We start from the raw sequence: 26,841 nt of genomic DNA, 5'->3' as shown, positions 1-26,841 counted from the left end.
CTATGAGATGTAATTTAAGCAAAGTATAGCTACTAAACATAAATAAAGCCTAATGTTCTCTATGCCATGTAGATTTCCTTTGATTTTTACCTTTTGGGCCCAAAGCCCAAAACCTTAAGTCCATAAACAAGAGGAAATACACTTCGACTTTACTTTAAAATAAAGGTTTGAAATAGGATATGGTTGACCTTAAAAATTGGACAAAGATGTAAAGAAATTGCTAAAACCTTTCTCTATACTTGTATAAACTCATGTCATATATGTAAAGGGAATATAATCAACTTTTTTTTTCTTCTAAAAAAAAACTACCAAGATTAAATTGGACATAATACTTGGGACTAAATTAAGTTGAACTCTACCCAAGGGAAACCTTGAGTGTTTTTTAGTCCGGAACGTAAATATGACTATTTAAACTGTGTGATATTTTCAAAGGGAAATAAATTCTCCTTCAAATAAATGGATTTTTGCCAAAAAGCCATGACAAGTTTATACTAGAAAATGAATTTTTTTTAAGCGAATAATTACAAGAATCACACATAGAAGCTCGAAGATCAACCGTATTCTACGGATCCTTAATACTAGGGTGCTTAAAACCTTCCCTAGGGGATCACTAGAACCCTTACCTCGAACTCTGGTTTTAAAAGGTTTTTTCTCTTGTTTGATAAACTCTTTTAACTTGATTTTCCTAATTTTTCTTATAAATTAAGCGGCGACTCTAAAAAATATAAAAAAATCCAAATAGAGTCCATAACCTCGAAGTAGATTTTATGCCTCGCGTAAAAGTGAACCATAACACACAGCATAGGCAGTAAACAAACCTGTAAAATGAGCAAATCCTGATTCTTGTAAAGAAACAGGATCAAAGTTGTAAGGAAGAGAAGCTTGCTGGTGGGAAAGTTGAGCTTGTTGAAACATGTTTTGAAGTTGTTGCATCTGTTCTAGATTGAAACCATGGTGATTTGTAGTTGGAGCATCTGACTTTTGATAAGATGAGGAGACACTAGGTGAAGGACATGTAAATGATGAGGAACCAGATGGTGGATATGGAAGTGTTTCAGTCTGAACCCATGAGGCTGATTTCTTTGGCCTAGTAAATTTGAAATCAGCAGGGAACAGAAGCAGGATGACAACTACAGCATAGCTTCAACTTTCCAAGGTTGAAGCATAAGCAGGAGCATGTTTTCTTGATTTTGTATTGTTTTGCTAGTCTTTTGTAGGCACTTTTGGCAAATTTTATTATGTACAGACTATTTTGTTTTAATAAAACTCAATCAGCATCATGCTGGTTGCTTTGATTAAAAACAATCAGCAGGGAACCCATGCAACCTACAGCACTTCTCAATGGTGTGATTTGTTTTCTTGCAGTATTTGCAAAACTAACCACCAGGTGTACCACTAGGTCATGTACCTCTCTTGGAGTAAAAATACTTTTTGATTGAACTTATTAAAACTGTTAGAATAGATGAGAGAAAAGAAGTTGAGTCACTTGAGAAACTAAGAGTATTTGAGGGAGTTTCTCTTTGACTCTCATCTTGTTGTAAAAGAGAGTAGGATTTACTTATGGAAGGAAGAGGATTCATCATCAGTATGTTGCTCTTAACAATAGTGTATGAATCATTTAACCCATTTAGAAACTGAAATAGTTGTTGATCTTCTATAAACTTTGGTAATGCTCCACAAGTACATATTGGTCCAACATAGGCACAGTTAAGTTCATTCTGTAGGCTCTCCTAGTTTCATGCAAACTCGAAACCTACGTTAATCAACTATGGTGGCGCCGGCCACTGGTCAGTCACCGTTGGTGGCTGGCTAGCATTTGGCTATCACCTCTACTCATCAATTCCCTCCTTTCATTGATCCTTCTTCTTCCACAATGACTTCTAACCCTATGACGATGTTTCCAAGCCCTAATAACCCTAACAAACCTAACCCTAATAGTCATGAGAACCATACAGTTCAGGCCCCATTAAAGAAGAACTTTGCAGAACTAATGAACCCTAATGGAAATATGAACATGCAGACGATGGACAATGAAATTGAACCCATCCTAACCAAAACAGTAGAGATCATAGATGGAAAACCTTTGGTGGAATGACAGAAGTTGAGGTTCAATGCATGAACATTATTGAGAAGCTTAAATATGCTGTAATTGGTAAGTTCTCTTATGGATGGCTAGAGCTTGAATAATTAAGGACACAGATTCCACTACAATGTAGGATTAAAGGAGATTGTCGTATTGGTTTATTCAAAATTTGCCATGTTCTTATCCGATTTGAACTTTTTGAAGATAAATCCAGATAATGTCAAAGGCTGTTCATTCTATTAAATCTAGAGATGGAGGAATGTATCAGATAAGACCTTTGATATATGATACAAAATTTAAAGTTGATGAGGAAACAACAATGGCAATGGCCTGGATTTTGTTTCCAAACTTATTTCCAATGTTCTTTGTGAAGAATTCTTTGTTTACATTAGCTTCTGCAGTTGGTAAACCCTTGCAATTGGATATGGCTACTATTAATAAGACTCAAACAAACTGTGTGAGGGTCAAATTCAATATGATGTGCTTCCAAAGTATTGCAAATGTTGTAATTTGTAGGGCCAAAATGAAGAAGGATGTAGAATATTGGATCCAGAATTGAGAGTTGTTCATATTGAAGAGAGGACAAGGGTGAAAGTTCTGAGGCTCAAGCATATCAACCACCTAAGGGACCTTATAGAAATTTTAGATGATCTACTCACATATTGTCTAGTGGAAGAGTTATCGGGGGTCCTGATCATTGGAACACAATCAAAGATAGAAGAGTATTCATAATGGATAAGAATCCAAACAAGTTCATAGATAGGAAGCCCATCAATGGGAATGTAGCAGAAGTACAAATACAAAATGCTTTTGAAGCGCTAAATGTGGAAAATGAAGCCACTGAGGTTTATGAAGTTGAGTCAATCAAAGAATCTGCAAAGAAAAGAAAGCAAAACCAGGAATAATTAACAAAGTCTATAGAGATAAAAGGTATGGAGGAGGAGCAAGAAGTAATTGGGCACAACAATCAGGAAGTTGTAGAAATTATGCCTACAACTGAGGTAAAGGAGAAGAAGGACAAGGTAGAGGTGATTGATGCAGCACAGATTTTGTACACAATTTGTAATGGTCATGAAGTTGTAGAAATTTTTTCTACAACTACTATAAAAGAGAAGGTGGACAATGTAGAACGGATCAAGTCAAACAAGGAAGATGGTGTGAATAATGTTAGCGAACAACAAGTTTGTAGACAATAGAATGGGATAGAGGAGTTAGATGATGATCAAGATGAGTAGACTAAAGTTTTTATTAGTACTCAATCTCCCTCTACTAAATTGGGGGATAGAGTGCAAAAGGAAAAGGAAGTAGAAGAGGACAATGTAAATGGGATAGCATCTGTTGAAAATGGAAATGATCTGGTTCATGAAATTGAGAAAGATCCAATAAATGTAGTAGTAAATAAAGGAAAAAAATGAAGTTGCATGGGATCGGGCTGATACTGAAGATCCTGGTGGAGGAGATACTGGCTCTGATGAGGTAGGGAGAGTTCTTTCTTCTCGTCAGGAAGAAGTTGGCAATGATATTGTTATTAGTAGTCCTATGGTTCAACCCTTACAACTAGCTATGTTGAGAAAAGAGTCACCAATGAAGAGACTTCATGATATTGTTTCTCATAATGTGGTGGATGAAGTTGGCAGCAAAATGAAAGATACAGAGAACTTTCATAACAAAATGGAGAATGTGGAGGAATCTGCGATGCAGAATTTTACACAAGTAAGTAAGCAGGTTGATATATCTCCAAAAAAAAAAAAGCAAAGGGAGGAAAGAAAGGGAAGAAACAAATTGTATCATATATCCAACAACCTACCAGGGTTGTGCCAAAAAGAACTGTAGCAAGTAAGTCAAGTTTTAAATGATTATCAAAACATTCATTTGGAACATTAGATCAGTGCACATACAACAAACTTTTCATAGGCTTCAAATGTTACATAGGCATCATAAGTTTATGTTAATCGCCTTGATGGAGCCTTTTCACCAAGTCAAAAATATTCACAAGTTGAAGAGGAGACTGGGGATACATCTTGCAAGTGCAAATTGCAATGGGAAGATCTGGTTCTTTGTGGATGAGAATGTGGATGTGAAAATTTTATCTGATATTGCTCAACAGAATACATTGAAGTTGTTTATGCAGGAGCAAAATAGATTTTTGATCGCCACTTTAGTATATGATAAATGTGATGAGATAGAAAGACTATAACTTTGGGATAGTATTTATCATTTGGCTGGTAGTTTTGATCTGCCTTGGTTGGTAGGGGGACTTTAATGTGGTTCTGAATAAAGATAAGAAAATAGGTGGTATTCCTATAGCCCCACAAGACTATGAGGATTTTGCCTTCTGTATCAATTCATGTGAGCTTTTTGAAACTACCATTCAGGGAAGTCCTTTCACCTAGTGAAATGAAAGGGGAGGTGATGATTGTCTATTTGAGAGGCTGGATAGAATTGTCATCAACCTGTAGCTTCAGCAATGGTTTGTACATATTGAAGTGGAGCATCTGTCTAGCAAAGGTTTAGATCATGCTTCATTTTTTTTCTTTAGGGGAAGCAGCTTAGAATTTAATAAAACCATTCAAGTTTTTGAAGTTTTAGACTAAACACAAAGATTTTATGGATACAGTTAAATTCGCCTGAGGATAGTGAAGGGATTAAGAGAGCTGTTTTTTATCTTAAGGGAGAAAGTGCTTGTGGTCCTGATGGTCTGTCAGGAACTTTTTTTGAATCATGTTGGGAAATTGTAGGCTTGGATGTATTCAAAGTGGTTAAAGAATTCTATGAAAGGCATACTATTCCAAAATCTATCACTCATACTAATTTGATGTTGAATCCTATGAAATAAGTAGTTCAAACTTTTGCTAACCTGAGGCCAATTAGTTTGAGCAACTTCACTAAAAAGGTTATATCAAGAGTGGTGCATGAAAGACTGGAGAAAATATTGTCTGAGCTGACTTCTAGTAACCAGTCTGGATTTGTGAAAGGGAGGAGCATTATTGAAAATTTACTGCATACTCAAGAAATTGTTACAGATATAAAGAAAACAGGCAAACCTCCAAATGTGGCGATAAAGTTAGATATGGCTAAGGCATATGATAGGGTGTCCTGATTGTATTTAACTAAGTTGTTAAGAAAAATAGGATTTGCATAAATCTTTGTGGATCAGATATGGAGACTCTTGGCTAATAACTGGTATTTAGTTTTGTTTCATGGTCAATCCCATGATTTTTTCCATTCTACAAGGAGTGTTAAACAAGGTGATCCACTATCACTTGCTCCTTTTATACTATTTGTTGAAGTGTTTTCTAGAGCACTTAACTCTTTATTTGATCATAGGCAATATAGATGCTTTGGAATGCTAAATGAAGTACCAATTTGAATCATCTTGCTTATGCAGATGATACTATAATTTTTGCTTCAACAAATAAAATATTTTTAGAAATGACAATGGAAGTTCTGAGAGATTATGAAAACGCGTCACACCAACTGATAAATAGGGATAAAAGTTCCTTTTATATGCATCAGAAGTATATTTGTCAGGAGGTTGAGCAAATTACTGGTTTCACTAGAGGCATATTCCCATTCATATACCTTGGATGTCCTATCTTCCACACCAGAAAAAAGAAAGTGTTTTCTAATGACTTGATCAAGAAGGTAAAGGATACGTTATAAAACTGGAAAGGTAGACTATTATCTTTTGGAGGAAAAGCAGTGCTCATTAATAGTTTTTTACAAAGTATGCCCATGTATCTTCTATCTGCAATGGCACCTACTAAGTATACACTAAATGAACTGCACAAAGTCTTTCCAAGGTTCTACTGGAGTAATAAAGAAGAAGGTAAGAATAGACACTAGTCTGCTTGGCTAAAATTTTGTGTTCCTAAACATGAGGGAGGACTGGGATTTAGGTCCCTTTTTTATGTATCTAAAGCCTTATTTTCTAAGCTATGGTGGAGATTCAGGACAGGCTTTGCCAACCTTGGTTCAATGGAAAGGGGGTTCACAATTGTGGAAGAAGATGCTAGAGGCAAGAGATGCAATAGAAAAGGAGATCTGCTGGGATCCAAGAAATGGGACTGCTAATTTTTGGTTTGACAACTAGACCAAGCTAGGACCTCTCTCTCAAGTTATGCCAACAAATTTCCCAATGGATGATAGTATTCAGGAGATTGAAGATGTGATGGTCAATGGGAAATTGAGTTATCAAATTTTGCAACAAACTGTGCTTGAAGATATTGTTGATCATATCATAAATGAATTACACATTGATACACCTTCTGAAGAAAACGACAAGGCCCGGGTGATACTCACTAGCAGTGGTAAGTGCATGGGAGATATTAAAGCGGGGAAATGATTCAACCTGGTTTTACAAACAGCTTTGGACAAAAGGTTTACCTTTCAAAATTGCATTTTTTTGTGGAGAGTTTAGAAGCAGAAGTTACTTGTAGATGATGTGCTAGCCAGGATGGGGATATCTATTGTCTCTATTTATAGCTATTGTGCTCAATCGCAACAAGAAACAATGAATCATATGCTTTTTACTGGAAAATATGCAACAGATATTTGGAAGATCTTTTCAGCAACAGCAGGTGTACAAGGCCCTTTTATTAAAATAAACCAAGCAGTCAAGAAATGGTGGGACACAGAATGCTCTTCAAAGTTGAAGCCATTATATCAAGCAGCTCCAGCTATTATTCTTTGGCAACTTTGGAAGAGAAGAAACATAGTTCTGCATGGTGGTGTTATGTCTAAGAATAGGGTCATATATGAGATCAATCTTAATCTTATTCAACTGTCAAGAACAAAATATCCCTGGATGAAAAACTGTCACGACCCGGTTTCATTAAGTCGCGTGGGCACTTACCTTTCCCACCTCGGTAGGCGAACCCTTATCCCAGCAATCAAAAAATCATGAATAAATACATAAATAAGCGGAAGAGATAAAAATACGTAAGTCTGACGATAATGATATAGAAACATGCAGAAGTAAGGAAATACATCAAATCCACCCTGAGGCCTGGTCTAACCATACAAGAGCCTCTAACTAGAATCTACAAGTCTGGAAATAACAATAATACATCAAAAGGCTTAATATGTCTCAAAATATCAAATAAGACATAAATAAAGGAAGAATCTTCAAGGCGGCAAAATTCCTGGAGCTCACCCTGAAAGATTCTAAGCAGCAACCCTCGAACTACTATTAGCCACGAGGTGTAGAGGTCGAACCCACCTGCAATTTTGCATTCATAAAAGAATGCAGCAAGTACAAGTCTGTACAAACAACAAGTACTAGTAGGTATCATATGCCAACTAAGATTAGCTAACGTATATCAGGGAAATAAAGTAAGATAAATAGGTAAATCAACAACGTATAAGTCAATCACGAGCCAATAACCAAGTGCACGTCATCCCCTATGTTATAGCATCTAAACCCAAATGTGTCAAGTCTCAATATATTCAATCTGAATCCGTAAATCACAAGTGCATCACAAGAATATCACAATAGAAGCTAAGGTACAATGCAACGCAATAATGCATGGAGTGTTAATGCAATGCATATGCACCGTACACATGTACTTCGATGATGGAATATCACATCTCGGCAGCATAACCCATGGTGGACTCGCGAAGTCCATGTACCTCACGATTCCGGCAACAACCACGGCAATCGCTACCTCACGGTTCTGGTAATAACCTCAGCAATCGATACCACTCATCCTCGATTTCGAGATAAACATCGGACATCGGTCCTCACGTCACTCTCATCCAACTGAGCCCAACTCATAACAGTGTTTCCTTAAGTATCATCAATGTATCAACAGTATATCATGAAGGATGAGAATGCGTGCAATGTATGAGCCAATGTCAATAATCAAATCAATATCAAAGTACCACGCATGCGCACACCAATAATATCATGAAAAGGCTACACAATAAGCCATGATAAAATCACTGTCATCGTATCCAACGATAAGAAGTAGGATACTACAATATCATAATCAAGATATATCAATAATCTTCAATATCTACTATCTCCATGTGGCATCAAGCCAATGACAATAGAACAAGATAAGTTATAACACAACGGGGTGGCTAACCCCAATCACACAACAGGGCCCAACCTAAGACAATATCCAACCCAACTTCGTACCTGAAGGTTTACATGCTTTCTTTGACAATATCATCTAAATATATGCTTCGCTAAACGAAGTCTCACCATAGGGTAACCTACCTAGAAGGCCGAACAGCAAGGTCTCCACAATCACACCTTAGCCTTTCCTTTCCTCTGAGCCTCAAGATAAAGAAAGTCTACGCATATTTGAATCAAGAAATTAGAATCAAGAATAACATCGATCAAACCTTACTTCTAATCAAGACCCAAATCCCCAACCTATGGAATGGGTTTTATGAACTAGAAGGGTGAAATTAGGAATCTAAAGGTTCCAACATGAAATTAAAGCTCTAGGTGATCAATTCCCATCAATATCAAGCTAGAATAACCAACAATTTACTCAATTTCGAATTCTAGGCAAAACCCCAAATTTGGGTATAAACCGTAACTTCCAATCCCATAATTTAGCCACTAATTAGGAAGAAATCATGCAATTATAGGTTCTAGTCATCAATTTCATGCTTAATAGAGCTAACCCAACAAACAAACCATGATTTAGAAACCTAGAAAGAAGAACTAATGGAACCCTCTTTTAATCCTCAAACACTTAATGAACTATCAAGATAAAGGAATTCTAAGGTGATTAAGGACAATGGAATACTAAAGGAATTTGAAGAACTTACCACCAAGAATTTCCTCCAAGAATATCCTTGAAAAGCTGCCAAGAACTCTAAAGTCGAAATAAAAAAGAATGGGTGACTTAGGGCTTTTAATGCTCAGTTAATGAAATAATCCCTGCCCGATACCACTTCTGCTGCTATGGAACCGCTGTGGCGGTCCCGCCTCGACGGACACACAGACCGCTGCAGCAGTTATCCCAGAAAGCACTATACCGCTGTGGCGGCCATCCCATCGCTATTGCGATGCCACTGATGAGGTAATAGTGCCGCTATAGCGGGCACCAGAACTAAATTTCCCCAAAGTAATCATAACTCAATCCCAAAATCCCAACTATCAGCCCAGGCCATCTGCTCACATACCACATAGACAGACACACATAAAAACACGCTACGAACGCACTAGTGGCCTCGCAATTCCCAACGAAATCCTCGTTGACTGATTCAACCCCCGATACCTCAATATCAACTTCCCAACCCAAGTCCCGAAATGCACTCGAGTGCATTCGGAACCGAACTAAATATACACACAAATTCCAAAAGACCATCCGGACCTCTCGGAATAGACGGATTTTCGAAAAAGGTCTATTTACCTAAAAATCAACTTTGAGTCAACTCTTTTTCGCTTAAAGACCAATTTTCCCAAAAAGTCATCCAAATCATATCCGACCACCTCGGGATCCGATCAAACATGAGCTATACAAGCTCGAGAAAGGGTCAAAAGTGTCGAAAAGACTATAACGACCAAACGGGTCGTTACACAAACATACCAACTTCTTGGCCTCAACTGGTGCAATATCTAGAAGGTTATAAACCTTACAGAAAGTACACTCTGGTGCAATGGCGGAGTCCTCCTCAAGGGTGGTTTCAATGTAACAATGATGGTGCTTCTAAAGGCAATCTTGGCCCTAATGCAGCTGCATTCTGTGTGAGGAACAGTGAAGGGGAGTTTATACATGCTAGTACTAGAAAAATTGCAGACACAAATTACTTATATGCAGAAGCAAAGGCAATGCATGATGGTATTGCTTATTGTGTGCAGCAGCAGCTACTACCATTGATTTTGGAGACTGATTCTCTCAGCTTAATGAAGATTGTAGAAGGGGAATGGGATGTACCATGGAGCATTAGTATGGAGGTTCGTAAGATAATAGAATGGAGGAAGAAGGGAGTAATGGAGATTGTCCATGTTCTGAGGGAAGGCAACCAACTGGCTTATTTTTTTAACTAACTTTATTTTTTATTTTGCAGGTACACTCCACTTTGATTCATTTACTGAATTACCAACAACAGCTAGGAGGCTTGTAAATATTGACAAGATGCATTTACCAAGTCTCAGATTCAAGACAATAATTGCCAGAGAACCAGATTAAAGCAAGTCTATCTAAGCAAGCCATATGTAGCACATATAAAAGCTGCAGATCATTGTTGAAATGAAAATTTTAGAGAAGATATTGCTCAACAGGTTTAAGCTTTCATCTGTATTTGAATCTGTACTAAGCAACTTCTATCCAATGTGTGGTATTAACTTCATGTTCAACCTATTGGAAGAATTTCCATAGTGATAGAGGGCAAGCACAGATGAACTGCAGTTTTTGTAACTATTTCAGACCTGAAATTGTACAGTTTCAAGTTGGAAGGATCCTGCTGTTGGTACTTGATCCCATAGCACCTGATGAGAGCTCTGAGGTGGCTTGAAGTGGAATCAAACCAAGACTTAGAATGTTGATGCAGATTTTAGCTAGCTAAAGTTACTTAAACTGTTTTACAATTTGCTTTAGGCACATTTGGCCTTGTAATTTACTTTGTTGTTTTCTTTTCTTTTCTGTACAAACTTGTTTTTTATTTTAAAATATCGGATGAGAATTATCGAGAAAAATGTCAGGAATTCCGGACTTCTTCTACACCTGAAGAAGAAAAGGTCTTGCGAACACAAGAAACCATAGAAATCACGTCTTGTTCTTTTATATTTCTAATTTATATTTAAAATTTTCTTTAACTCCAATAGAGAGAGAACATTATGCACCAAAAAGAGAAATAGAGAGAGAACATTATTCAATTGAGAGAAAATAAGTAGTACACGAAAAGTCTACTGGAATACAACGTAACTAATGCATCAACAGCTGATGCCTTATTCTTGAAAAAAAACTTAAACAGATTATACCAAGACAGAAGTACGTATTTTTTTTTAATATATATATATATATATATATATATATATATATAAGCATCTTTAGTTCTTAGGACCATCCTTCTTAGTTTTGGCAGCAGCAGTATTATGAACTCCTTTTGCACCAAATCTTCTACCATAGGCTGGACTGCCTCCATAACAAGTAGTGCTTGGCGGCGGGAGACAGGTGCGATAGGTCTCAGGTTTTCCAGGGTAATCGTTTAGCTCTGCAAACAAATCGAAAACTATGAGTATTTTATAATTTTGTGGCTGTGTTTCCTTTTATGTGATACATTTTTTTTTTTTCAGTTTATGTCGAACAGAATGATACTTTTTCTTTTAGAATCTAGTATTTGATTTTAGGGTTATTTTATTCATCTTATTAACTTGTTGGAACTTGGAACCTGCCACTTGATATAAATGTTTAGTCTTTTATATGAAAAGCAAAATAAAAAGGAGAACTCTCTCATCACTATTCGTTAACATGCAAAATTGGATACACTACTAGAAATAAAGGCTTTTTTCATCGCGAATCAGTGGAACATTTGTGTTATAAAACATGATTTTTTTCATCTCATTGTGCTCACTGAAAAAATGCATGGTGAGAAATAGGTTCCTATTGAAATGTCAGGAAACTTTCTAATTTTTCCGTATGAAAACATTACTCGTACTATTTTATTTATTCTCACCGATTCAATCAAAATATCTATGAGATTAGCCACTGAGCATTTTCAAGTGAAAAATTTTAATGGAAAAATAGTGATTTTTCAGTAGTGATATGTATAAAAAAAGATAGAGGTGAAGAAAAAAGACTCACCGGTTTGCTGATTGGTAGCAACAATAGCCCTGGAGGACGTGAGAAGTACAACAACACAAAAAACAGCTAAAAGGAGAATTAGTTTATTCAAGGATGCCATTGCAACTCACAAATTGGGAATAAAATTTCTAGTATTATAAGCTGTAAGAAGGAGCCTAAGCCCTTCTTTATTTATAGAGAAAATGGCTGTGGCCTGTGGGTAAAGTGGGAAATGGAAACTGTATGAAGTACTCCCTCCGTCATATTTTATGTGAACGTGTTATTGCTTGGGGAGTCAAACTATTTATCTTTAACTATTATTTTCTCAAAATTTTTTTAAAATATTTTTGAATCATTAGCTATGTTAACTTGTAGTACTTTTTGTATAATTTTTAAATATATAAATTTTATTTTAAAGAATTAGAAGAATCTATCCCCAAATTTGTGATCAAAATTAAGTTTTTTGACGACTCTCATATTTCAAACTCCTTTACATAAATTGAGACAGAAGGAGTAATATTATACTAGGAGATATAATGTGTTTTGGTATGGAAAAATATTTTATGTTTCATACATAGTTACTCTCTTCGTCTTCATTTATGTGACGGTATTTTGTTGGGCATGATATTTAAAAAATCAAATGGAAACTTTGAATTTTGTGATCTAAAATAAATAATAAATATTTATAGCTATAAATCGCCTCATTAAGGATAAAATTAAAAAAAATGAAGCTAAATTGTTACAAAATATAAAATAAGTCTTTTTTCTTTTACTAAAATAAAAAATGTATCACATAAATTGTGATAAAGAGACTTTCTATATCCAGTAGGTTTAAATATTTAGTGAAAATATTTTTCCTGAGAAAAAGATTTCCTTGAATCATATAAACTAATGACTTTCCTAGATACTTCGAAAGTCATTTTCCAAAGCCCACTGTAGAGGTCCTACAAATAGTTTGAGAAAATGTGGAATTATGATGAGATATTTCAGAATACTGTCGGCGGTAACTGCTTGGGGTGGGGGGGGGGGGGGGTGTACAATTATTCGACTTTGGGATCATTATTTAAGTTATATCTTTATTTTTGCAAATTTATTTACTTCGACGTAACTTCATGAAGCTCATGTCAAGTTATTGGAAAGTGACAACATACAATTGAAGTGCATCCAATTTCGCTTGCACTTCAAACACACACGTCTTAAGTTAAGCCTGTCAAGTGGTCCAGGTCGAGCCGGGCCGGGCCATATAAATGCGGGTCACATGGGGCCAAGCCGGGCCATAGTTAATGCGCCGGGTTGGGGCGGGTTGGAGGAGGGAAAGGGATGTCCGGCCCAGTCCCCTACCCGAGTAGGGATACATAGTGGGCCGAGCTGGGTTTTAGTTAGTGGAAGGGCTAGATTTTAATTATTTAAAAAAAAATCAATATTAAAATTTATTAAGTTTGATACTTTAAAATCTAGTTGTTGTCAACTTTATTTAACCATCAAATTCCTTAAATTATACTTTGGCCCTATTTTCAATTTATAAATATCATTCATTCTTCTCCATACTGTCTCACAATTCCCTACTCTCCTCTTTCCCTAAATTTCCTACTCATCTAAATCTCTCTCTCTCTCTCTCTCTCTCTCTCTCTCTCTTCCAACTTCCAAGTTCAAATTTCAAAATTTAAATTTAATGGATAATGATAATCCTCCACCTCCTCCTCCAGTCCGAAGATCCATTTCAAGTCCGGTGTGGTTGTATTTGTAGCGAGTAGACGAGGAACATTAGTCGTTGGGAGTCTTCATTCCAACAACATATTCAAGATATACACAAATATATCATTAACATATACAAGATATACACAAATATACCACTTAAATAACTTTTTTTTTAAAATAAAATTAATTCGAAGTGGGCCAGGCCGGGCCCCCGGGCTAAATGGCATGTCCGGCCCAGCCTCCTAATTTTTTCCACTAGCCCAGCCCATCACCCTCTTACCGGGTTGGGGGGCTGGGCCGGTCCCGGGCCGACCGGCCTAATTGACAGGCTTATCTTAAGTGCATGCAAAAAAAATCTTTTGCACTTCACTCATGTGTATCTTAAATGCAGTCACCTTTGGTTTGGCTTTGGCTTTAGTTTTTATCAAATGATAAGATTGATTAATAGATGTTTTGAATCAATAAATAATTTAATATTAATATTTTATATCAATTTTTTTTTTGCCGTTTTTTGTAATGGTAATTGATTTTGTTTTCTCCATTTTTTTTCGCGTTAGCTTTGCGTAAACAATCACTAGAGGAACAAGCACTAGGAAGGTTGCAACTTTTTGAGTTGCACCTCTTCGTTTGACCCAACATATTGGCATTAAGTACTTGGCCATTTTTTCAGATTCTTCTTATGAAACTTCTGAATACTCTCCTACTTCTGCATTACTTTTGGATAAAAGGTAACACCCCCCCCCCCCCCCCCCCCCCACAATCCCTTTTTAATTTGCTCGGTTTAGTTTGACTCGGCACGAAGTAAAAAAATAAATAAAGAAGACTTTGGAATCGTGTGGTCTTAAACTAAAGATGTGTGTATGTATCAAAATGTCCTTTAAATCTTGTGGTCTTAAATATACCATGTAGGATGTTAAGTGTAAAGAGTTTCTAATATCAAAAGTGGCATTCTTTTTTAAACAGGCTAAAAAGGAAAGTAAGACAAACAAAATGAAACAGATGGAGTAAGTGTTAATTGTGATTTGACCGCCATTTTGAGTTCGCTAATCACTGGTGTTTGACGTTTCACTGCACCGGTGAAGGTTAATCCATTCTATCCTAGGAGGGAGTAATCATTAACCTCTGGTACTGTGAAGGATTAAGTTCCTTAAAGATACATTGTGCAATCAGTTGGCTCGAATTGTTTTCTTCTTCTCTTTTTCTGTTTTACAGTAGTACTATTTTTATTATTTTCTAATACAGATCGATAACAAACTTAAGATACTTATATGTATTCATTTTAATATATTGTTTGTGGTTACTGAACCTCTGTGGGTTCCTACTCTCGATTTTGAAGATTAAGACCTACGTTTTCGCCTGTAAATTTGGCGGGTGGATTTTGTGTCCAATACCTGAAATAAGTTAAGCGGAAGTTTAAACAAATTTATTAGTTAATAAATTAAATTACAATAATTTCATTTAAGTTATTGGTACAGTATATGCTATTATAACATGCGGAGTTAAATAAAATTTTAATGGAAGAATACGAAACTCAACTGATGATTGCAATTAAGAATTTTTAGAGGAATAGTTAGTAACTTGTTAGGTTAAAAATAATTCTTACATAAAAGAAATTATTTTCATAATAAAACAACATTCCCAGTGTAATCCCTCAAGTGGGATGTGGATGTGGAAGATGTACGTATGACCTTACCCCCTACCATTGTGAGGCAGAGAGGTCGTTTCCAAAAGACCCTCCACTCAAAGGAAAAGAAAAATTTGAAGCAGGGTTGCAAGAGAATGAGACGTCAAAATAATCGGACACAAAGTAAATAAAGCAACTAATAGTAATAAACACTGAAGAAAGGAACTATGCGATTACTAAATAATATTACTACTAAGGAGAAGCGGAGGAGGAGGCTAGCCCCCTGCCTCTCCCATATGAAGTGCAACAACACTCGACTATCTATTAACCTTCTATCCTAATCCCCGACCTCTATATATGTCTTCCTATCTAGGGTGATGTCCTCAGTAAGCTGAAGTTGTGTCATCTCCTATCAACTCACCCCCTCCCTCCCAGTTCTTTTTTGGCCTACCTTACCTCTCCTAACTCTTGTTATAGTCAATCTGTCACACCTCCTTATTGGCGTATCCACGCACCTCCTCTTCACATGCTCGAATCATCTTACATAGTCTCGCTTGCCTCAACTTATCCGCCACGGAGGTCACTCCCACCTTGTCCCGTATAGCTTCGTTTCTAATAGGATGCCCACATATGCATCTAAGCATCCTCATCCCCACTACATTTATCTTCTGAACGTGGGCATTCTTGACTGGCCAGCATTCTTTTCCATATAACAATGTTGGTGTAACTACCACTCTGTAGAACTTACCTTTAAGCCTTAGCGACACATTCTTGTCTCATAGTACTCGGGCACGAGCCTCCATTTCACCCACTTCCTCCAATACGGTGCGCGATATCATCATCAATTTCTCTATCTCCTCGAATAGTGGATCCAAGATACTTGAAACTTTTCTCTAGGATATAACTTGTCATCGATCTTCACTTCCACCTCCGCCTTTTGCGTTATATCACTGAACTTGCATTTTAGGTACTTTGATTTAGTCCTGCTTAACCTGAAACTTTTAGACTCTAAGGTTTTCTCCAAACTTCCAGCCTATCGTTAACTCCAGCGTGCGTTCTCATCAATCAATTGCAAATAGGATACACCACGACACCTCTCCTTGGAATACTCATTAATTAATTATGTGGTTCATGTTGTGCCAGAGCCAAATTAGGACTTTGAAATCCTTTTCTAAACAATAGATTTTGGAAAAGGTCTTAACCTTAAAACTTGTGTAAGAAAGATGCTGGTTTCTGGGAGAAATACTTGTCCTCACCAAGTAGTAAAGTCCGACAATTTCTTGGGTCACATAACAGAAACTCTTGGAAAGAGAAGACTTTTGTTTACTAAAATCACTTTTGTTTCTTTTAGGATGAAAATATTGCTTAACTATTACTATTTTTCTCAGAATATATTAAACACCACAAAACTCTCCTTTTATCCTTGTTGGCATGTCATGTACATTAAAATCCTATCCTTTTAATAGTAAACTTATTTAACTCATAAAAACTCATTTAACCTAATCCAACCCATATCTTATACCCGATTTAGACCTGATTAAAAAACATCCAAAGAAGGGATTTTATATCCAATCCCAGGAAACCATGGGAAGGCATAGAGGTCTTATAGCCGATTTTATACCAGTTATTTTTGCAGTGGCTGAGAGATTTGGACAGCGAGAAGAGGTTTCCGAAACTTCTCTAAAATTTATGGCAGGTTTCTTCGACCAATTTAAAAGTACCTCGAAAAAAACATTTAAAACTAGTCAAAAAAAAAAAAAGAATACAAACTTATAGCCTGTTTGGCCAAGATTCTAAAAACTGCTTATTTTAAAAAGTACTTTTTTCAAAAGTACTTTTCAAAAAAGTACTTTTGGCTAAAAGCAGTTTGTGTTTGGCTAATTAATTTAAAAAGTACTTTTGAGCAGCAATTAGTGTTTGACCAAGCTTTTAAAAAGTGTTTATATGTGCATTTTTCTCAAAAGTACTTTTCAAAAAAATGCTTTTGGACAAAAGCTATTTTTTTTAACTTCTGAAAAATTGTTTCTGCTACTCCCCAAAAGTACTTATTTTCTCCCAAAAGCACGGCCAAACACCTCACTTTTTTAAAAATAAGCACTTATTGAAAAAATAAGTACTTTTGGGAGAAAAATAAGCTTGGCCAAAAAGGCTATTAGGGGAGGATCTAAATTTAAAAATACCTTAAAAAAATTACAAACTAGTTAAAGGACAACTTGTTTTTTCTTTTTCTGTTTCGGACCTCTATATTCTTGGTGGTAGCCTAATTTGAGCTAGAACAACAGTGTAGTCGGGACTATTATTATAGTCAACGAGGTTAATATTTTTTGTAAAAAGATTTTATATTAGGAGCACAATTCTTCTCGGGAATTGACCGTACCCCAAATTGACATAGATGAGCAAGTAAATTATACTATGGCACTTGAAATAATAAACATGATCACGGACACAGAATGTTGATATTAGCTCCTAGTGCTTACCATACATGTAGAGTTTGTATCTTATAAACCACATGCAGTAGAATTTATTTTCTTGCTGAGTGACCTAACTTTATTGAGATTTTGTAAGTCAGTTTTGTTATAGCAATTCAATTATGTTACAGATTTTTTTAATAAAAAATAGAAACGTAGGTTTTAGTTTCATAAATCTGTGTTATAACTCGTTACTCAAGCCCTCTAATCCAAGTAAATTCCGAAGAAACTAGGTTAGATTTCGAAAATTTAATTTGAAGTACCTAACTAGTGGTACAATATTATGATTACCATTAATTTCGTTTAGCTTATGGTTATGAGCTTGTATCCTATAATTCATGGTTCCATCGGGTATAAAATCGCTTCTTTGGATATTTTTAACAGGGTCTAAATCGGGTATAAGATATGATTGGATTGAATTAAATGGGTTTTTATGAGTTAAATAAGTTTATTATTAAAAGAATAGAGTTTTAATGTGACATGACATGTCAACTATGAGAGGAGGGTTTTGTGGTATTTAGTATATTCTGAGAAAAATAATAATAGTTGAGTGATAATTTATTCCTAAAAGAAACAAAAGTGACTTTAATAGGCAATTCTCAAAACATGATGATCATTCAGGGAATTAATTAACTCTTTTACCTTATGATCACGCCTCAAAAGGTAATCTTCTTATTTTATATTTGATAATAATATGTTATATTTGATTATAATATGATATTGTGTTGTATTGATACTGAAATTTCTTTTGTTGGTCAAAAGGTTTTGGTGATTGAATTAAAAATTCAGTGAGCTTGGGTTTGGTAAAATCAGTCGAGTCAATGAGTTTACCTCGTGGTCGTGCAAATTTGAGGTTTCCGGTCAATAGCGGGCATCTGTTCAAGTCGTTGGTTGTCATGGAATGGAAAAGTCCATTTTCTATCTTATTTATTGCCTTCAGTGTCGTTGAACTATACAATATAATGGTGTCTCTTTAAGTGTTTGTTATTTGATGCCGTGCTTCTCATATCATATTCTTTTAAAGGAAATTTCATAAAACATTATAGCTTGTGAGCTAATTACCGGGCATAGCTACAATTTTGATAATTACAATTTGTAGCTAAAGTTTCACTTGCCAGCAGCCTTTTTCAACTGTAACAAATACATCTTATATTTATTCTCGTAACAAATACATCTTATATTTGTTTGCTTGGAGTTGTATATGTGGGTACATAACCATAAAAATACAGGCAAACAAGACTACACTCATGAGAATGCAGTCAAACAAGGATACAAACAACAAAATATATTTCATACTTAAAATAAAAAATACATGGTACAATCAAGGCGAAATACAGAAATACAAGGGGTGTATAAAAGGATACAAATAATAAAATATATAGTGGTGTATACATGGGTACATAACCATAAAAATATAGTCAAACAAGGATACACCCATAAGAACAGAGTCAAACAACAAAAATACATCTCATACATGAAAAAATAATACATATATGGTACAATCAAAGCAAAATACACAAATACAGGTTCCTCCTATGGAATATAGAAATATAGGCGAAACACAAAAATACATCCCAAATCTAAAAAAAGTTTCCAATGCCGAAAAATTCCTCCTTCCTCAGAATGTAGAAATACAGGCGAAATACATAAATACATCGCAGATCTGAAAAAGGTTACTGATGCCGAAAATTCCTCCTTCACTCGGAATATAGAAATACAAGCGAAATACTAAAACACATCCCAAATCTGAAAAAGGTTTTCGATGCCGAAAAATTCCTCTTTCCTCTGGGAAGAAGAAATCTTCGCGCAAAAGTTGTAATAGACGAGTCACCCAGATCTAAAAAAACAAATGCGCCTGTGCCACAACGACCTCTGTCACCATCGTCATCAGCTTCACGGGCGAAGCTATCCAAACACCCATATACACCGCCATTGCTGAGGTCTATCGAGGTTGTTTGAGGTCGCTGCTTGGAGTTCCTGCAGCAGTTCTGCAATCGTAATTGTAATTATTTCATAGTGTTTTATGTATGGTAAATACAATGTATAAATTAGTTATACCACGTAATTTTTCCTACTTTTAGTTTCTATGCTTATTTAGTACTTCCTCCATTCCAAAATAAATGAATTTTTGGGTGTGGCACATCCCTTAAGAAAGCTAATTAAGGACATTATTTAAGGGGTATGTCAATATTATTCTTTTTCTTCTTTCTAAACTTTTTAAAAAACTAGAGATAGTCACTAAAGATATGGGTAATTTTGAAAAAAATAATTAATACATCTTTGAACTTTGAAAAGTTTATTCATTTTTTAACATAAAAAAAAAGTGCCAGGAATTCACTTATATAGAAATTGAGAGAGTAATTAATCTTGCACCATTCTTATCTGTATAATTGGTGTCGTGAATTAATTCTTAAATGGGTCACGGGTCGAGATTAAAAGACAAGTGAATGGGACTTGCAAGTATTAATTGTTGTTGTTTTGATGTTTCGGTCGGTAAAAGTAGGTCTAGGCTCGTTAATAATTATAGGCAAATATTAGGATCCTTTTAACTTAGACACAGTTAGGCGCGGTTAAGAAATATTAATTATGTGTTTAGTTACAATTTTTCGGTTGATATTTAATCAACTTTAATTGCCATGTGTGCAGTTACGCTCCTTGACTCTCTAATATAATGTATTGGACATATATGCAGTTACATTTCTTTTCTAGCGTAAAAAAATAACTCGAAAAAGTTATGTGTGCAGTTACGCTCCTTAATCCCTCGATGAATAATTATGAAAGAGGGAGATGGATTGCGAGTTAATTCAAAAATCTATCGCAACCCAATAAAAGAAAAAGGCGGATATAAGCATTTCAAAGCTTGTACGCACAATTTCTCCAGATAATTAATTTAAGTAAAATATAAGTCAATAAGCGAACGTGGTAAAACCACGAGACATGCGAGTGGCTAACACCTTTCCCGGTCAACAAAACTACTTACCCGATCTTTCATTTTCGCGGATCAATAATTCACGAGTCAAATATTCTTTTGATTAGGGGTTCAATAAGGTGACTTGAAACACCAAAACACAATTTCGAATGGTGATTCGGAATAAATAATTAATCCTTTTTCAAAATAGTCACTTCAATTAAAAAAATCTTTTAAACCCATTCAGAATGGGAAAAGTATGGGTGGCACATGAGCAGTATCGGAGATTGGTCTAGGAGGCTGAGTTTTAGGTTTTCCCTCATTTACACAGTCAGAAGAATCAGGTTACTTAAACGAAAAACAAGAAAATAATGCGGAAGCGAAATATGAAGATTAAAGACAAGAATTTAAAGATATGCAAAATTCGAGAATAAAATTCCTAAATTTAAAGAATTAATCTTAACTCTTAGAAGAATCATTCTTATAAGGTTGTAAGATAAATCTCAAGTAACCAACACGCGAATATGTAAAGAAGAGAAACTTTCAAATAAAGAACTAAAAACACTCAAAAAGCATGAGATTTGAATCCTACTTTTATAGAAATAATATATAGAAAAACCTAATTAGGAAAATTTAAACTAGAAAATAATGTAAAAATAATACCAAAATTCTTCTCTAACCCTAGCTAGGAATTGACATGCACATACAAGTCCTACATAAAATTGGCATCCTTTTAAGCCAAATTTGATTTAGCAAAAACGGGCCTAATAATAATGGCACTACATACCTTTCCTAAGCTGGCTAGAATGATGGTCACTCTCAATTTTTATCCTTAGCTTCCTAGATAGTATAGGTGTTATGTTGTTAGTGTTTGATTTCAAAGGTAGCAGTTGTTGCTAGGTGTTTGCTGGTGTTTTAGTTGAGGCTAAAACTGGGGCTGTCCAGTTTTAGAGGGTCTGTTTTGTTTGTAAATATTATTCCCCTAGTAATAAAATCTTTACTTACCAAAAAAAAATAATGGCACTACTTAGCCAGAAATGTAAAACCTGGCGCAAAACTAGGAGATTGTTATGAATCCAATGTATTTGGTGGATGTCCATTCAATGAATGTTCTACTTATACATGAATTTAATTGATGTCCTAGTTAAGAAATGTAACTCTTGGGTAGTTCTTCCACCCTATAAAAGAGACGTTAATCTTTTGATAGAAAGTATACACAAAATAAACACTTCCTACTTCTCTCTCAGTTCTTGTGTCAATAGTTTTAGAGCTTTAGTTTTATAATTGGTGCATTTCTTTTACAACACGTTATCAGCACGAGACTCTTCCGTCTAAAGAAAGTTTTGAAGGCTAAGGAACTATTTTTCTTATCTCTATTTTATGGCTAACCTCACCAAACTTGAGTTTGTTGCCCTTGATATTTCGGGCAAGAACTAACTATCATGGGTGCTAGATGTTGAAATCCATCTAGATGCTATGGGTCTTGGAGACACCATTAAAGAAAAAAAAATAAAGCTTCCAACCAAGAAAATGCCAAGGCTATAATATTATTGCGTCATCACCTTGATGCGGCCCTGAAAATTGAATATCTTACTATTAAGGATCCACTTGTTTTATGGAAAAACTTGAAAGAAAGGTATGACCATCTGAAGATGGTCTTCCTCCCAAAAGCACGACACGAATGGATCAATCTAAGGCTACAAGATTTCAAGTCAATTACGAAGTACAATTCTGAGATGTTCAGAATTACTCCTATATTGACACCATGTAGAGAGACGATTAGTGATTCTGATAAGCTGGAAAAAACGTTCTCCACCTTTCATGCCTCGAATGTGCTCCTGCAGTAGCAATATCGAGAGAAAGGTTTCACAAAGTATTGTGATTTGATTGCTCATCTTCTTGTGGCTGAACAAAACAATGATTTGCTGATGAAAAATCACGAGAATCGGCCTACTAGCGCTGCACCATTCCCCGAAGTGAATGAGGTGTACGCCCACTACTCTAGGCGTGGAAAAGGTCGTGGCCCCAGTCGGGGTCATGGTTGTGGTCATGATAGTGATCGTGGTCGTGCTCGTGATAATGGTCAAGGAAGAAATTCTTCTCTTGGTGTTAATCATTCATCAAAGAAGAATCACTACCAGAAAGGGAAAAAGAAGGATGATAGGCATGATGTGCTAGAAGCATGTGGCTCAGAAGATAAATGTTATCGATGTGGTGGAAGGGGACACTGGTCACGTACCAGTCGTACGGCGAAGCACTTGGTTGAGCTTTATCAAGCATCAATGAAAAGGAAAGAGAAAAATCTCGAAGCTAATTTTAGCTCTGAAAATCAATCTGACATCACACACTTGGATGTAGTAGATTTCTTTTAGCACCCTAAAGGAAAGATAGATCACTTGATTGGTGATGGATCTATTGTTAGAGGTGATTGAGTAATTTTATTTTAATTTTTTCTACTCGTAGTAAATAGAGAATAAATGATCATGTAACAATAGTCGTTTACATGAGTACTAGCTTTTCAATTAGCATTGATTAGTCTAGAATTAGCATTGAGTAGCCTAGTCATATTATTATAGTTAGTTATTAATGAAATTTTTTCATTCTGTTTTGATTAGATAATGCTTGTTTTGGTGTTCTATTTCTGAATATATCGTTGAAAAGAGGGGGGGGGGGGGGGGGGGGATCACGCATTGATTATCTGGAGTGTGACTAATGTATATTTTATTTACCAATAGTTAAGAATACGAAAAGAGTTCTATTACATGATGAAAACTTTTCTATGCAGAGGACCTATTTCTCATTACATGACGTCTCATGTCATTGTTGTTCTTTCAAATGCTACTCTTGAATTATCGTATGTCTAATATTATCTAACCCATTAAATGACTTATTTACTATGTGTGATTGATATTAATTCGACTTAACTGTTACTTGATCAGTCTGCAAATAGTTCTAATAAGGAAATTAATGGGTATCACTAAAATGTAACATTAAATTATTACCATTGACCTTGTAAATTAGACAATATGCCTACGTGATTATTGATTTGAATCATTAAATTGAAACGTTATATTGGAGTAAAGTTTCAGTTGTGTATACAGTATTATTGGTTTGTATTTATTTTTATTGGAATTACTAATATTTGATAGAACATTTATTTTACTTTGTGTATGTCATTCCATTTGAAGATATGGATAACTCTCAGAGTAAGCTTAGATTAAAATTCAATTATGAAGACATCTGTTTGATTGATTCTGCTACTTCACACACGATATTCAAAGACAAAAAATAAATTTCTCATTTACTTATGAGTAAGGCAAATGTTAATACCATTTATGGTAGTACTAATTTGATTGAAGGCTCCGGAAGATCCATCATAATTTTGCCTAAGGGAACAAAACTTATTATAAACGATGTTATGTTCTCTCCTAAGTCCCGAAGGAACTTATTAAGTTTTAAAGATATCCATCAAAATGGATACCACATTAAAACAATGGATGAGATGAATCTTGAATATATTGGTATCACCAAGGATGTCTCTGGCCAGCAAGTTGTTACCGAAAAGTTTCCTGCTTTGTCTTCTGGCTTATATTGGACAAAAATTGATGTGATTGAGGCACACTCTGTCATAAACCAGAAGTTTACTGACTCCAATACATTTGTACTTTGGCATGATCAACTGGGACACCCTGGATCTATAACGATGAGACGAATTATAGAAAATTCAAATGGGCATCCATTAAAGAACCTGAAAATTCTTTTAAATAATGAATTTTCTTGTCCTTCTTTTTATCAAGGCAAGTTAATTATAAGGCCATCACCTATGAAGGTTGGGTTTGAATCCCCTGAATTTTTGGAACGTACACATGGGGATATTTGTGGACCTATTCACCCACCTAGTGGATCATTTAGATATTTTATGGTCCTAATAGATGCTTCTTCTAGATGGTCTCATGTGTGCCTACTGTCATCTCGCAACCTGACGTTTGGGAAATTATTGGCACAAATAATTCGATTACGGGCACAGTTTCCTGATAATCCGATAAAGTCTATTCGCCTTGATAATGCTGCAGAGTTTTCATCCCAAGCATTTAATGATTATTGTTTATCAATTAGGATAAGAATTGAACATCATGTAGCTCATGTTCACACTCAAAATGGCCTTGCAGAGTCATTAATTAAACGTCAGCAGTTGATTGCAAGACCATTACTTATGAAAACGAGGTTGCCCATGTCTGTTTGGGGCCATACTATTTTACATGCAGCAACAATTGTTCATCTAAGACTGATAAATTATCATAAATTTTCTTCGTTGCAATTGGTTTTGGGTCAAGAACCTAATATATTCCATCTAAGAATTTTTAGATGTGTTGTATATGTGCCTGTAGCACTACCACATCGCACCAAGATGGGTCCCCAAAGAATATTAGGAATATATGTTGGGTTTGAATCGCCCTCCATTATTCGCTACCTTGAACCATTAACCAGAGATTTGTTCACTGCTCGATTTGCAGATTGTCGGTTTGATGAGACAATTTTCCCAAAATTAGGGGCACAGAATAATGAAATGAAAAGGGAAATTTTGTGGAATAATCCATCATTGTCTCATCTTGATCCACGTGCTTCTATTTGTGAGCAAGAGGTCCAAAAGATTATTCACTTGCAGAAAATAACAAATCAAATGCCAGACGCATTTACAGATTTGAAAAGGATTACCAAATCACATATCCCTGCAGAGAATGTCCCAATTCGCATTAATATCCCTGTAGAACCATCTACTAGTGTGATAGCAAGTGAGTCCAAAGCATGCCTGAAGCGTGGTAGACCATTGGGTTCTAAGGATCGAAATCCTAGAAAAAGAAAAATAAATGGTCAAGATGACAGTACGAAAGAACCTCATAAATAAATTCAAGCTTTAAACAATACTGATATTCTTGAGGAAATCAATGAGCCTGAGACTCAAGAAAATGAGGAAATATCAATTAATCCAATTGATGTTGGGACTAATTTGAATCGATTGGAAACAAATGTGGATCACGTCTTTGCTTATAATGTTGCAACAAGAATTATGCAAGATAGTGAGGATCTTGAACCCCAATCTGTTAAAGAATGCCGAGAAATATGTGATTGGCCAAAGTGGCAAGAGGCAATTCAATCAGAGTTAAATTCGCTTACCAAACGGGAAGTTTTTGGACCTGTAGTCCAAACACCTAAGGGTATTAAACCCGTTGGTTATAAATGGGTTTTTGTGTGAAAAAAAAATGAGAAAAATGAGATACAAAGATATATAAGGCACGCCTTGTTGCACAAGGATTTTCACAAAAGCCTGGTGTCGATTATGAAGAGACGTAGTCAATCGTTATGGATGCAATAACGTTACGTTATCTCATTAGTTTCACTGTCCATAAGAGACTTGAGATGCATTTGATGGATGTGGCTACAGCCTATCTCTATGGATCACTTGAAAAAATATACATGAAAATCCCTGAAGGATTTAAGATGCGTGAAGAATGTAGTTAAAGACTCGAGAAATGTATTCAATCAGATTGCAAAGATCATTGTATGGTCTGAAGCAATCCGAACGCATGTGGTATAACCGTCTTAGTGAGTATTTGTTGAAGGAAGACTATACAAGCATTTGCCCATGTGTTTTTATAAAGAAAACAATATCGGAGTTTGTTGTACTTGCTATATATGTTGACGACATAAACCTTATTGGAACTCTTGCAGAGCTCAAAAAGGCAATTGATTATTTAAAGAAGGAATTTGAGATGAAAGATCTTGGAAAGACAAAATTATGCCTTGGTTTGCAAATTGAACATTTGACAAATGGTATCCTTGTCCATCAATCTGCCTATACAGAGAAAGTGTTGAAACAATTTTATATGAATGAAGGACATCCATTAAGTACTCCCATGATCGTTCGATCACTTGATGTGAATAAAGATCCATTCTGACCTCAAGAAAAGAATGAGAAAATTCTTGGTCCTGAAGTATCATATCTTAGTGCAATTGGTGCGCTAATGTATCTTGCCAATACAACAAGGCCTGACATATCATTTTCAGTTAATCCGTTAGCAAGATATAGTTGTGCTCCTACAAGGAGACATTAGAACGGAATTAAACACATATTGAGGTATCTAAAATGGACAATCGATTTGGGCTTATTTTATTTTAACATTGTAGTCCCGATCTTGTTGTTTATGCCAATGAGAAGTATTTATCTGACTCATACAAAGCTAGATCTCAAACAGGTTATGTGCTTATATGTAGAGGTGTTGTCATATCTTGGCAATCTGCAAAGCAGTCTATCG

General features: G+C 35.5%; 1 protein-coding gene across 1 annotated transcript; it reads left to right on the top strand.

Moving 5' to 3' along the window:
* Positions 1-22,455: 22,455 nt before the first annotated feature.
* On the top strand, positions 22,456-22,899 carry LOC132601674 (uncharacterized). The gene has a single exon (XM_060314749.1). It carries the CDS (start codon positions 22,456-22,458, stop codon positions 22,897-22,899), a length of 444 nt encoding a protein of 147 aa, XP_060170732.1.
* Positions 22,900-26,841: the final 3,942 nt, after the last annotated feature.

Source organism: Lycium barbarum, chromosome 7 (genome assembly GCF_019175385.1).
Source record: "Lycium barbarum isolate Lr01 chromosome 7, ASM1917538v2, whole genome shotgun sequence".
Lineage (NCBI taxonomy): Eukaryota > Viridiplantae > Streptophyta > Magnoliopsida > Solanales > Solanaceae > Lycium > Lycium barbarum.
The sequence above is the reverse complement of the archived record's forward strand: the minus strand, read 5'-3'. Positions and strand labels throughout refer to the sequence as shown.

Coding starts and splice junctions, on each gene's coding strand:
- LOC132601674 (XM_060314749.1), top strand. CDS start 22,456: ATGAAAAATCACGAGAATCGGCCTACTAGCGCTGCACCATTCCCCGAA.